Source organism: Anopheles funestus, chromosome 2RL (genome assembly GCF_943734845.2).
Source record: "Anopheles funestus chromosome 2RL, idAnoFuneDA-416_04, whole genome shotgun sequence".
Classification (NCBI taxonomy): Eukaryota; Metazoa; Arthropoda; class Insecta; order Diptera; family Culicidae; genus Anopheles; species Anopheles funestus.
This window is the reverse complement of record NC_064598.1, coordinates 39,362,444-39,376,460: the sequence shown is the minus strand read 5'-3', so window position 1 is coordinate 39,376,460 and position 14,017 is coordinate 39,362,444. Positions and strand designations below refer to the sequence as shown.

The window sequence follows — 14,017 nt, the reverse complement described above, 5'->3', positions numbered from 1 at the left end:
AACTCACTAACAACACGATTTATGTTAAATGACCAATAAAGTAAAGTTGCAAAACATTTCCTAATGACTATTATTTTGCACTTGATGTAACAGGCATACAGGTTAGTGCATTGAAGTGCATCATAGGGATCATTACACTATTACGTAACGAAAAAACTAGGAATTTGATCATTTTACCCTTGATCTTCATTCATATTTTCTGCCTCACTTTATCGATGACTGACGAGAGGCCAGATTTAGACTTCTGTTCTGTCACTGTAGACCTTTCTCCAAACGAGATAAAATGTACATGCTAGATAAGCTATAGGTATATGAATGACAAAAACCTCTCTCCGATGGTGTGTTAATAGCGCAAATAAATTATAGATAACGGTTATCTAATTATCTAATTCTAATCTGTTCGGAATGGATAAACTGGACAAATAAACTGCTTAACTGTTCGCAACACGATAGCTAGCTAAAAAATCAAGAATTCGAGATGCATCTTTCTTCAACTAAAGTAACACATAGATGATCCTCCCTCATCCCTATATAACAAATCGTAACGCTGGTAGTAACCACCTTCCCACCCCTTTTACCAGTGGTATGCAAAAGTTGAATGATCCTTTAGTAGATGAAGATAACAGGAATTATCCAAGCATAATAGAAGCCAATAATATAATTAATTGAACCAAATAATAGAAGCAAAATCAAATTAATTGTTCCGAAAGTATGCGTATACGTTGTCCAAAGGCAACAATTTCTACAAACAAAAGATAAAGAAAACATTTTGCTAATCTAAATAACGTGCTCAGCGACTAATACAACGTATGTCATGTGCGCGAAGCTAAACTCGCGGCGTGTTTCTTTAGACAGGCGCAGATCACGCCGACTAAAGAGCAATAATACTCTGACTCGTTCTGTTTTGTGAATGACAAATTTATTAAAACTTATTCTTAATATATTCTTATTCTTATTGTACATGTGGTTATTATTGTGCTTATTCGCGGTTTTATAGCGGTTCCTATTCTTGTTGTACACGTGTACACGCGTACACGATCATCATGATTTCGATATCGAGCGTGTCATATTCTTCGTTGGCGACAACGTACTTAGTACAAAAATCCAACTTTTGTCTAACAAAATTATGATTCGTTTTCCACGGCTTCTTGTACTACGAACTAATTTGTTAACAGCTCAAAAACCTACGATCAACTCCGAAACACATCTCCAAGTGGCTAGCAAACCGATCCCGATACGTTACTAATCGCTACACTGGAATCCCCCTTCATGCCATCTGGCCGATGCCAAGAAAAAAGGAAGTGGAAATATCGAAAATGTTACTAAAGCCGATTACGTGTTAGGGTAAACCGGTTTTTGGGGCGCCGGTTAGATTCCACCCACTTTGGATGCATTATGAATGACTGCTCAGCCGACTTTTTTTTCCTTGCCGTTGTTGTTATGGGGAGTTCCGCATCGCGACGTGTCTCCAGCGTCGGATTTATCATCGCAAGTGGCAACAGCCACTTGGTGGAGAGTGTGCCGAACTAAACATCTCCCTTGGTACAAGTGGCGCACGCCATCTGCGTTAGTTGGTGCGCGATCGTGAAACGCTACGGACGGTGTCGATCAGTCGGTCAGTTGGTCGGTAGAGTTGTGTTCGGCTGTTGTAACGGTGGAGTTGGAGTGCGTGAGAAGCTTTCATTAACCAGCTGTCCCGGTTGTCCCGGTGGATCTAACCTTTTTCAGGTGTGTTTCGTGAAGTTTTGTGATAAATGATTAAGATCATCCATGGCGTGGCGTTATGCTTCATCATACACATTCGTGCAATCGTGTTGGATCGTGATATAGTGGCAAAAAACAAACAAATAATGCACTCACGGGGGTGGGGACCTAGATCGGTGTGTTACATCATCGGCATTGGTCGGGCATCCACTTTCTCTCCATGCCCTATGACATAAAACCGACCGCTGGAGATTTCTCGCTCCGTTGACCACGTGGGAATCCGTGCTTGTACAGCGTGCTGCAAAATCAATCCCGTTGTTTTCACACACACACACACTCTCTCTCGCTCCCTCTGTCTAACCCACTCATGGATGGATGAAGATGAATTAATGAATCCCAGCGAAATGCAGCATGCAGGTCGGATGTATCGGGCCGATCTAGCTTTCGAACCACGCGGCCCAAAAATACACTGACTGGCGAGAAGAGGAGAGTCACCGATACAGTTTGGTTGCCACATAGCAGCGAACAAATGATACAATATGGCATTGGCATCGGCGTAATGAGCACTTGTAACGCTACTAATGGGTGGTTAGATAATTATTTTTCGCCCAGTTCTTTACGAGTATTTCTTTCCAACCCCCGGCCGTTTTCGGTGCAATCGCGATGCTCTCGCGCGCAAAAAAAAACATCATAACTCTTGTTACTGACGGTTCGCGTCGATCCGTGGTTTGTGCTTGGGTGTGTAACCGGTACATTATGGTCTCCCGTTGTACGATTGTGCCGCTGATAGCCACCATCTAATTGGAACGGGTCGTTCGTCCTTTTTCGCACAGGAAAAATATTTGATATTACTTCGCCACGAACCGACACACACACACCTTCGGGGCTGGATATATGTAGTTTGTTTTTAATTACTGACGTCAAATGCAGGATCATTGCATCTCACGCTCATTAAAAGGTTCTATAATATAGCGGCCATTTGCTGCACGCGCTCCATTGGACCATGTGTGAACTATGCACTCCAGTGTGTCCTCTGGTTCAAGTTCAGCCAAAGTGTCATTCATCGTGGCTTTCTTCACTAACAACCGCTAAGGTCTTAAAGGGTGTTCAGTCTGTAAGAGAGTGTATGTTTTTTTTAGTTGTAACTGTTTTGAAGTGATTTGTTTTTTTTTTTTTTTGCAAACCGGAGGCCCTTCGTGCTCACACACATGTAGTCTATTTATTTTTCTTCTGCTTTTATTATGCTTTCCGCTTTGTTTACACCTGTTCCGGTGGCAAAAATGACCTTGGGAACGGCAGTGAACAGTGTGGTGGTGTAGCAATTAAACAGAGTAAGAAACGTTAATTGTTGCTTCTAGAAACATTAATAGTGTAGATTTTACATATGATTAGTTTAGGTAGAATCGTTACGCGAAAGTTCTTGAGCAAACTTGAACAAAAAAAATTTATCAAACATTTTTTTAAGCGCATCTATTGACTTAGTATTGTTTTAATGGACGATCTAGAATCTGAAATTTTCTTTTTTTTGCTTTCAAATTTCTTTAAAGTTTTTACTTTATTTTATCATAAATAATTGATGAGCTTTTAAATTTGGATTAAATAAATTAATGAGCTATAAGTTAGATAAGACTTTTATGTGTTTTTTTTTTACTTCTTAAGAATGGCCTCAAGACTTATTTTTAGCACTAAGCCAAACCAGCCCTCGCTAGCTGGGACTTTCCGCATGAGATTTGATATTCGGTCTCGCCGTGTGGAACCGGCGCCGCTTATCATATACACTCCAAGGCCGCCCCAGGATGTTTATGTATTAAACATAATAATAACCAATAATTCTGCGTTTTTAAAAATTCACATAATTGCCGGTAAAATTTTTCTTAAAATTCGTAATTGAATGTGAAAAAATTTACTTCCCAATACTTCGCCCAAAAAGGTGTTAAAGTTACGCGTGGATAAGAATTTTATACTTCCGTATCTGCATGACCCACGACTGATGCAATTAAATATGAATTGGACTAGAAAATGTGTCCTCATTTCTGTTCCGATTTCTGTCTAGTCTAGATAGGGAATACGATAGGAAGAAAGATACCCCACACGCGCTACCAACCCCGTTAGTGACAACATTCTAGCCGCGGTTCTTTTCTTCCGTTCGCTTTATGCATAAATCATGCATCGTACCGTTCACACAGGGGAACATCGGATTTTCCTTCGGATTTTATTTACGCTCATTACACGCCAACTTTCATTCACTTTTCCCATCGTTAGCATCGCTCGCTTATTGTTCGCTTCGGGTTTTTTTTTTCTATTTTACTCTCCCACCCATTCAGACCATTTGAGCCGGGTTCCGTTCCTCGAACGCAGTCAACGGCACTGCGGCACACTTTTGTGGCCACCAGCTTCACCAGACGCCGGACGAGAAATAGGGTGAAAGCGTACCGAAGCGAGCCTAGCACTTTTTCGGGTTGGAGCTTTGGAAAAAGAAAAGCAAACTTCAATCCATTGGGACGCACTAATTGGACGGATATAGGTCGATGTCGGTGGTAACTTTGCTACCGGAGCGATCTTATCAAACATGTCCACCGTGAAATCTTCGTCCCAGCTTCGACCGTTGAGCGAGATGGCTCCAGATGGATTGCAACTACCGTCGCGAATAATTAAACCACCACCCTTGCCATCGATTCCGGAGATCCAACAGTTGACTGATCCGCGGGAAAATCGTGACCAGCTTCGTCATTGCTTCGTACCAGCCGATAAGAACGGTTGTCTCGGGTTACATCTCAGCCGTACGCCGTGGGATCCCTATCCGTGGGTGAGCGGTGTCGTCGATGGGTCCTGTGCGGATATGGCCGGCGTACGGATCGGTGACTGTGTGCTTGAAGCAAATGGAGAGGATCTGCTCGGTCTCAAAGTGATCGATATTGCCAAACGTGTCCGGGGTCGAAAAATCTCCCGCACGTCTCCTGCCGGTGTTGAACTATTGCTGTGGAATTCGGGCTTTGAGAAAAATGTACGTACGGTTGAAGGAAAATTATTAAGATTTTTTAGCAAATTTTCATCCTGTGTTTCTTTCCCCTTTGACAGAACCTTAATCCACAGTCACTGTCACGGTTCGCCAACTGTCTGCAGGGCATTACCGGATTGCTCGAGTGTCCAATATGTTTGGAGATCATTCGACCACCTTCGTGGCAATGTAACCATGGACATCTGATCTGTTCCGGATGCCGCTCGCGAACAACCAAGTGTCCGATCTGTCGGGAAGTGTTGGGCCGTGGACGATGCATCGTGGCGGACAAACTGTTTCACTATCTGGTGCAAACGTTGGGCCGTGAAGGTGAGCTAACTCTAATCTTTAAATGAAGGACAGGTGGAAAATTAGTTAAAACAAAAAGAAAAATTTTTGCTTTTAGTTTTTGAGTTGTTTTTTTTTTGGCCTCTTGGTTCCACTATTCACTCTGGGTTAGGAGTTCTATCCCACACAAGACTCAAAGTCTCCTCTTAACCAATTCCTCTGACACTTTTTGAAGCAGTGAATTAATTGTCATTATTCTATGAATCAGTTGATGCACTCAGTGTAACTTCAGTATAACTTTTTTAGGAAATACATTCTTAATTCTTAATACTTGAATTTTTAATTTGTTTTGGCAGTATGTTCAAAAATTGTGTTCTTAATGAACAACAATTATTTAAATTTTTCTTTTTCATTAAATTGATGATGTTTTAGCAATGTGAGTTTAGTGTATTTTTAATAGTTAGTTTTGTAAATAATGGCAAATTTTGATGACCTTTTTGACATCTACTGGTATTTGTATTAAGTTCCCTTGTAAGGCTCTAGTTTTAATATTTTATTTTTGTACTAATCTTCTGCATTACACTAATCAATCATTCAATCTTTCTTCAAAAACACACGCGTATATGCAGCGGATCAGCAACAGCACACTGCATTGGAGCCAAAAGCACAGGATGCAACACACAAGCAGCAGCCACCTAATGGGCAAGCAAATATCGCTGGACGGCTTCCGTTGGTGCGCCGACAGCACCAACATCGTCCATCACAGCACCGACCACAACCAGCGCATCAGCTCACGCACAAGCACGCATTCAAATTGAAAGCAAACATCGGCCCTAATGACACGCCGGCATCAATGGTATCGTCCCGGGTGACGACACCAGCGCCCAACGTACCGGTCACGTTCCACTGCCCTTCCGGTCAGCCTTGTGCGCGGATGAAAAATCAACATGACATCCTGATTCACCTGCAAAAAGCACACCAAATCAGCGTCGTGCAGTACTACGTCACGGCCGGCGATACGGTGGACGTCACGCTGGTCGACGGTGGCAACTCGCTGCCCTGTGTAGTCTTACTGCCGAACCCATCGTTCAAGGGCAATCACATGTTCTTCGTGGCAAAGTTTCGCAGTCTGGAGGAACCAAACGATACGCTCTCCTGGATGTGGCATTTGGGTGAGGAGCACGAGAGCGCCCAATTTCAGGTGCAACTATTTCCCATCGTAACAGATGATCATCGGCAAACGATAACGGGCGGATCCTGGCAAGGACGACCGGTTCCGCTCGAGTGGAATTGTCAGAAGATTCTAAGAAGCAAGCAATACACCCGAATAAAACAGGACATTCGACGTATGCGCATTTGCGTACGTCTGTATGAAGCCAACGATCCACTCAGTACATAAAGCGATGCTAACAAACGATCGTCCAGGGTATATTTTTCCGCTGATAAGACTGATCATACCTTCCCTAAGATCGTTACCAACCGCTTACAAGAAGAATGCTATAAGCCTGATCGAGTCGTACAATTGTGGCGCATTTGTGATCGGTGACATGGTAATGAAAGGGAAATGAAAGGGAAATAAAGAATGTTTTTTGTTTTCGAACATTATAATAAAGTTAAATATTAACTGTAAAGCTAACTCTATATCTGTATGATTTCTTTATTTATTGAATTGGTCTGGAAGCACGTTCCATTTAAAATTAGGAAGAAAACAAGGCGTGTTTGACCGGCTAGCCAATATTTTCGACCACATGGAAATTCCGCATGCTACGAATTTCAAATATTGCACATTCGAACAAATCTAGAGCAATTTGAATGAAATGTTTCATGCGCGGTGAAATATTTCAAATGCAAGCAGAGGGTCACTACCCCGTCACTAAACGCTTAGCAATTGTCGCGTTTGCGAACGCGATTCAGAAAAAATTTGCGAAACTTCATATAAAAAAAGATGCGAAAAGTCGCTACACGTGTATTTTTAGCGAAAACTCGCAATTATAAAGGCTATAGCCTTAGGAAATTTTCAAATTTTTGGAGTTATTTTATTTTTTTATAATTTTTTATTCTTTTAATAATATATTGAGTGAAAAAAAACTTATTTCAACCAATTGGCATTAAAATAAATCACTTTATAAAATTTTGCAAAATTACTCAAAAAAAAGGTAAGGCTACAGCATTATGAAATTTTTAAATTTTTGGAGTTATTTTATTTTTTATAATTTTTTATTCTTTGTTCTATTATTACAGAAAACTGTCATGGCGTCAAGTCGCTCTTCAAATAGCGTTTTTTCGCTGAAAATACACGTATAGCGACTTTTCGGATTTTTTTATATGGAATTTCACAAAAAAAATCTAAATTGCTAAACGGTTAGTGACGGGGTAAAATGATGCGATTGGGAAAATATTTCTGATTTTATACACTGGCGGGCACGGGGTCTTCCGCGGCCGCCTAGTCCGCGAACGTTTAATAAATGTTAACCAACCTGCAAACTGCTAAAGAGCTTGAAAAATTGAATTGATCGTTGAACAAAAGATTCGTTCATAAAATTTCACCCTGTAGAAGATATAGAATATAACGAAGGATTTATTAACATTTATTTCTGCTTAAATGGAAGAATATTCTTTAACTTCAAATTCATCACACACACATGACACACATGACATTAAAGATCTGCGAGGCGCTTGATGGACGCTTTAAGTAAGATTTCCGTATCCGGACTAAAGGTAGCCCGTATGCAAACGCCCGTATAGAGGACACCCGACTTCGTGTTGACCAGATCGTTCCACGATTTGTCCACCATGGAATAAGTCTCTGAGCGCGAGATGAGCTCCTTGCCGAGAATGTGGTCGAACCCTTCCTTGCGGATAATAACTTCCAGCGCATAGTTTTTGCTTTGCTCCGAGCTGCCCTCCAACAAAGCGGACAGAAAGATATCACCAACGGTACTGTAAAATGTGAGTCGAGCGAGACAAAACAGTATGCCGATTAACTGTTAATAAATATACAACCCCGCAGTGACCTTCAAACCGGCATCAAGTTGAGCTCTTTACCTTGTGTCGGAGATTAACTTTAACCAAAATTTATGTCCATCCAGCAATAACAGCAGACAGGCATTATCGACGGGCGTTCTCGGTGGGAGAGATATTTCAGCCGAGGCCGTACCGAACGATATCACCGGCGTACGATGATGCACGGTAACGTGTTCCTGCAGTTCCGGTGCTAGAAAGAAAGACTTACGTCAAATGAAAATTGCGAAAGAAACTCCTTGGGAATGGATGACTTACCGGCAATTAAATCACTGCAGTACTCGCCACAAGGACAATGATATGACACCTGTGACGGGCGCATCGGAACGGTCAACTGGATACCATTCTCCGGAATGCTACTTAAACTTTCCACCGAAACATTGCACGACATCGACGAGGTCGGTCGACGAATGGTGAGGCTGTTGTACGAAGCGGACAGCTCCGGTGCCAATCGATTTGCCGATGGACATCGTAACACCGACACTGAATTATCACGCCTGTAATGTGAAGAAACAGTTTTTAGTGAAGATCACACGGCAACAGTGAAACGCGTTCGCTTACTTGAATATTTCGCTCGATGACAACGATAGCGACTTTGCTTTCGAACCTTGCAGGTCGCCCACCACATCCGGTGGCAGTGTGTGTGGACTGTGGTGCTTGCTGAGGTTGTCTACCGAGCTGGCCTTGCCCATAATGCGCGCGAGGAACTTGTGCGTATGCGAGTGTATCGGTCGTCCCATAGACCCAAGATGGCTATCGCTACCGTACGGACTTTTCTTTCTGTCGCACGATGTGGCACGTTTTGGTTGTCGGGTACAGCGGGCACCGAACAAACGTTCGCGCAACTTTCCATCCGTACCTTCGCGCAGATTGAACGCCTCCGTAATGGATTGATAAACCTGCTCCGCCAGCAACGAACGTCCGATCGTGTAACGCTCCCGACAGATGGCACAACGTTCCGCCCGTACACGGCACCGGGAACACACCAGATGGCCATTCTGGCACTGAAACACGGGCGGCGGGATGGTGTCGAAACAGACCGGACACTCGAGTGCGGCCACGATCGTCTGCATGCTAGCGGTGAGCCGTTCGAGATTGATCGGCATCGGACCGCAGCATAAGGATTCCGGATTGCAGGCCGGTTCCATGCCAGTGCTCCATAGCAGTAGCGTCACAATGTCCGCCTTTGATCGTACCATACCGGCAACCTCGGCGATTCGCATACCAAGGACATCTTCGTTGTTAACCTACGGTTGAGAAGGTTAACGTTTCCGTTTATTAATCCCGCATACTTCATACTTCCAGTCCGGAGCGATTCCTTTACCTCCAGAACGCAGTCGCCAACCTTCAACCCGGTCACCTCGGCCGGTGAGTCTGCATCAACACCGCTGACCTAATGATGGTGACACAGAAATACAAAAGAGAGAGAGAGAGAGACACGATCATAAGCCATCATAACGCGAAATAAATATCGTGGAGCAACCCCTATTGCTGTTGCTCGAAAGAAGATCGCCTTGAAACGGGTTGGCGGATCGAAGCAGACAGATCCGCAGACTTGTGCCTGGATAGTCTCTCGTGTATCAACCAAGCATCGCATTCGAGAGAAGGTGAAGGTCGTCGGAGATTTCAATGAATGAGCATCAGAGCGCGCCGCAACGCACAATCCGAGGGCCACCATCACAAGAGCACACGGAAGAGACTCGAATGAATTAATGGATGTAATTAATTGTTGATAAATTTTTGATCACATTCACCACCAAAAACTGGGTATCCAACTTTTTCTTTCGTCATCATGTCAATCACGACGACTTTCACTTCGCACATCTCAGCCATCTTTAACTTATCCATTATTCTGCCCACAACTAAATGTTGGTCTAATTATTGGACAAAACGTAGTAAGCGCACGATATCTTTCGATTATGGGGAAATTCACCTACCCAAGGATATGGATCCCATTTGCTGCGGGTAAGATGAAATCCGCAGGATCCATCCGTTTGCTTCGGTATGTGCAATATCCGCACGGACGGATCGTAATGATCTTCGGTCGATGGAGCAATTGGTTCCGGTTCGCCCACCGCCGTTATGGTTGTCGTCACCGTTGCGGTCGGTTTCGGGTGTAACGTTGGTGGTGTGACTTGTGTTTCCACCATGTTTTTGGCCGTACGCACGTAACTATCGATTCGTTATAAAACCACAACAAAATAAATTCACTTAATTTTTGTTCACATCAGCTAAACATTTCACTGCGCACCGAACAACTGTTCGTAAACCGATCGAATGGATAGATTGAAGGAAACTGAGGAATGGTTTAGCTTAAACCCGAACGTTACGCGTTATTCGTTCGTTTCCCCTTCTCCGTAATCCCTCGCGTGAAACAATAACCGACTGCCATTGCCGCTTGTTGACAAACGGTACGATCACGCTCAATACCAACCGGTTATGGTACGATCTGTTTGTGTCACCTTCTCGAACCTCCTGTATATCTTGACTGCAGGGAGTAATGGCACCGTACCGGTGGAAGCTGCAAGCGTACGTGACCCTGAATCCATCGGCTAATAACACACATATCTGTCTTGGCGCACTTCCGCTTAAGCAAATCACCAAACCGCTCGATCGATGGGACCGATCGCACCGGTGTGGGTCAGTAGGCGATCAGGCAGTAGCCTTGGATTTTTTGGTCCCAGTTTCAAATTCGTCCGCGTCCACTGGTGAAGTATCGTGACACATGCACATCGTAGTCGGTTCCACCGGTTACACATACTTTGCAGCAATTAGTGCACTTGCGAGGTGCATCAAAACTGTAACCGTTCTGTCGTTTCGCATAGTAACGTGCACCACAGCACTTCTCCTTGCCTGCTGGATGGGTAAGCAATGCGTTCAACTAGCTGAACTATTTCCTACGGAAGTGTATGGATGCAATACTGCCGATGTATGGGTGGGTTAAGTTTATGTGCTCGCTCGTTACATAAAACTGGAAGGCTGTCTTGCTGTGTGACATGGCTTGACGGGGGTCCGTTTACCGACGAGAGTTAAACATTGCGCTAAGTTTGCGAAAAACGCAGGTGAAGGTGTTGACTGTACTAGTGTATGGGCCATTGCGGGATGTATACTGCTAGACAATAAGTTTCCAATCGTATTCGGTATTTGCCTAAGTCAAAGAGACAAACCTAAAGATCTTTTGAATAACATTAGTCACGTCTAACAAGGCAATCCAAAATATAAGGCTATTAACTTTTGGGGAATCGACTGGTCCTTTAGTGGGAAAGAAAGGGCAAAGAGATGGCCATTGACTACACTTCTGGTCGAATTGATCAACGGAATCTCTACAGCACAATAAGCGTTCCGAGCCTCATCAGGTATTTCGACTATGTTTCATTCTCGTTACTCTGGTAGCCATCGTAGTGTCCTCGTTATTCAAACAGAATTAACTCGTACTATATAACTTCTCGTTGATCCCACTATGGAATAGATTGGAATCAGCTTCACCCCTGGAAAACAGACTAATGCAGAAAAGTTTTAAACCGCTAGGTTAATCAATGTATTCTCGCGATCCATTTGATGAAAGCATCACCATCATCATTATATCTCTATTTGGACTAACCACGTCTCTTTTGTCTAGGTAATCGGACTAAACATTATACACATGTATTAAGCTCTGGTTCGTTCGGTATTATTGCATTTACATGACCAACAGCCTCTAGCGAATGTAGTTCGTTGTAAAACGTTGAGTCGTACAACACAAATGCACATATTCCCCCCATCGTTACGGAGTTGTAGAGGCGAATGTAGTCTTGGAGACTCAAAGCCTGTAAAAGTTGTGTAAACTCAAACTCAAAGTTGTGTAAAAAAGTCATCGTGGTACACTTCATGTCCGAGGAGATACGATCGCGGAAACTTTTGAAAGATTCTGGCCCGTTTGGTCCTATATTTGGAGGTTTGGTTCTGGCCATCTGATCGTGTTAAGCGGCCGGAGGTATCAACAAAGGTTCAGACGGAGAACTGTTGTCAATATGGCCATCTCTTTGGTATGGTAGACAATTCTTTGGCAAGGTGTCCAAGGTGGAATATTTATTCATTGTATATGCGTATACCTCAAATGGTTCCAAACATCAATTTGAAATACACTCGGATCCTTTTAAGCGATTTTCATTTTTGAAGAAATTTTAAAATTAGAACAAGTCCCGAAGAAAAAGAATTCATATTTATGTGATTTTGTTGAAAAACTTAAAACATAATTTTAACTAATTCCTTCCAGTTATTTTAAAATATCGATTATTTTTTAATTGTTTTCCAATTTGAGCCATTAAAACATTTGGCATTATTAGCTATTAAAGCGCCATCTATATGTCATGAAATAAAAACAAATGGTACGCTAGCACCATCTAGCGATAACAATATAAATTAAAAATCGATAATTAGCGCCACCTGTAGCATGCTAGTATAAGCTTTATTAAGCTAGCGCCATCTGTTGGATAATAGGTAATCAAATGCTAGTAATTCGAATTCGTTTTACGCCTATGGGTATGCAATAGACGGTGTAATAGAAATACATTCACCATAAACTAACCCCTAGTAAGTATGCAATCATATGCACATTAGATTTAGTGGTGAATGTACTAGACCATGTTACCTCTTTGTGGGATGTAGAGATGTGCAAAGTGAGTAAGAGTGAGATAATGAATTGGAACGTTGTATTGAACGAGTTTCGTTCACTCACCAAGCGGAGTTTTAGCGACTCTTTTTTCACTTACTCACTCATGAGTGTGAGCATGTAGCCGTGGTGAGTCGAGTTGCAAAAGAAAATATTCTTTTTTTATATTTTAAAGCATTATTTGAGTGAAAAGAAACTTATTTCAACAAATTCGCATAAAAATAAATCGATTTTTAAAATTTTGCTAAATTTCCCAAAAAAAAGCTAAGGCTATAGCCTTAGGAAATTTTCAGGAATTTAGAATTTTTTAAATTTTTTCTAATTTTTTGGAGGAAGCCGTTGGAGGGCATAGCCGTCCAAGAAGAAAATGTAGCCATTGATGCCATCTATCGACCACAGGTTAAAGATTGGCGATCCGTTTTATATAGATCCAGTTATAGGCAAAACTTGGTGCAAAAATGAGGAAAATTTTACATTTTCTCAAACAGGGTAAGGAACTTGGTTGCTCGAATAACTTCTGGCACAGACATCTGAGGGCATGGCCGTCCAAGAAGAAAATGTAGCCATTGGTGCCATCTACTGACCACATGTTAAAAATGGGCGATACGTTGGATACCGACAGAGTTATAGGCAAAACTTGATGCAAAAATGAACCTTTTGAAATTTTCAAATTTTTATATTTTACTTATTTTTTATTTATTTTTTTAATTTAAAACATTATTCGAGTGAAAATAAACTTATTTGAACCAATTGGCATTAAAACAAATCAATTGCAAAATTTCTCAACAAAATGGCAAGAGGTAAGCCTTATGAAATTTTCGAGTTAAAATTATTTTTTTAATTTTTTTCTGATTTTTTATTCTTTTCTTCTTTTAAAGCATTATTTGAATGAAAAGAAACTTATTGCAACAAATTCCCATTAAAATGTACCACATTTTTCAAATTTGCTACAATGCTGAAAAATGAGGAAAATTTTACATTTTCTCAAACCGGGTAAGGAACTTGGTTCCGCGAATAACTTCTGGCACAGACATCCGACGGTATGGCCGTCCAAGAAGAAAATGTAGCCATTGATGCCATCTATCGACCACAGGTTAAAGATTGGCGATCCGTTGGATATAGTTCCAGTTATAGGCAAAACTTGGTGCAAAAATGAGGAAAATTTTACATTTTCTCAAACAGGGTAAGGAACTTTGTTTCTCGAACAACTTCTGGCACAGACATCTGAGGGCATGGCCGTCCAAGAAGAAAATGTAGCCATTGGTGCCATCTATCGACCACAGGTTAAAGATTGGCGATCCGTTGGATACCGACCGACTTATAGCCAAAACTTGGCGCAAAAATGAGCCTTATAA

At 42.1% G+C, this 14,017-nt stretch overlaps 3 protein-coding genes across 5 annotated transcripts in view; 2 read left to right on the top strand and 1 right to left on the bottom strand.

Annotated features, from left to right (window-relative positions):
- LOC125762071 (uncharacterized) overlaps positions 1–14,017 on the top strand; it is a 494,872-nt gene that overhangs the window by 296,920 nt on the left and 183,935 nt on the right. The gene's annotated exons all lie outside the window — the stretch shown is intronic.
- Positions 984–6,626, top strand: LOC125762069 (uncharacterized). 2 transcript variants are annotated; one of them, XM_049423811.1, is made up of 4 exons: positions 984–1,728; positions 4,029–4,708; positions 4,783–5,032; positions 5,620–6,626. In XM_049423811.1, exons 2-4 carry the CDS (start codon positions 4,274–4,276, stop codon positions 6,387–6,389), a joined length of 1,455 nt encoding a protein of 484 aa, XP_049279768.1. In that variant the 5' UTR covers positions 984–1,728; positions 4,029–4,273; the 3' UTR covers positions 6,390–6,626. The 2 variants fall into 2 exon arrangements, with proteins under 2 accessions (XP_049279768.1, XP_049279769.1); XM_049423812.1 differs by lacking the exon at positions 984–1,728 and having other exon boundaries at positions 3,595–4,708.
- Positions 7,580–12,136, bottom strand: LOC125762062 (uncharacterized). The gene is made up of 6 exons (XM_049423798.1): positions 9,949–12,136; positions 9,336–9,404; positions 8,573–9,258; positions 8,270–8,508; positions 8,036–8,204; positions 7,580–7,930 (listed from the first exon to the last, which is right to left on the bottom strand). Exons 1-6 carry the CDS (start codon positions 10,159–10,161, stop codon positions 7,648–7,650), a joined length of 1,659 nt encoding a protein of 552 aa, XP_049279755.1. The 5' UTR covers positions 10,162–12,136; the 3' UTR covers positions 7,580–7,647.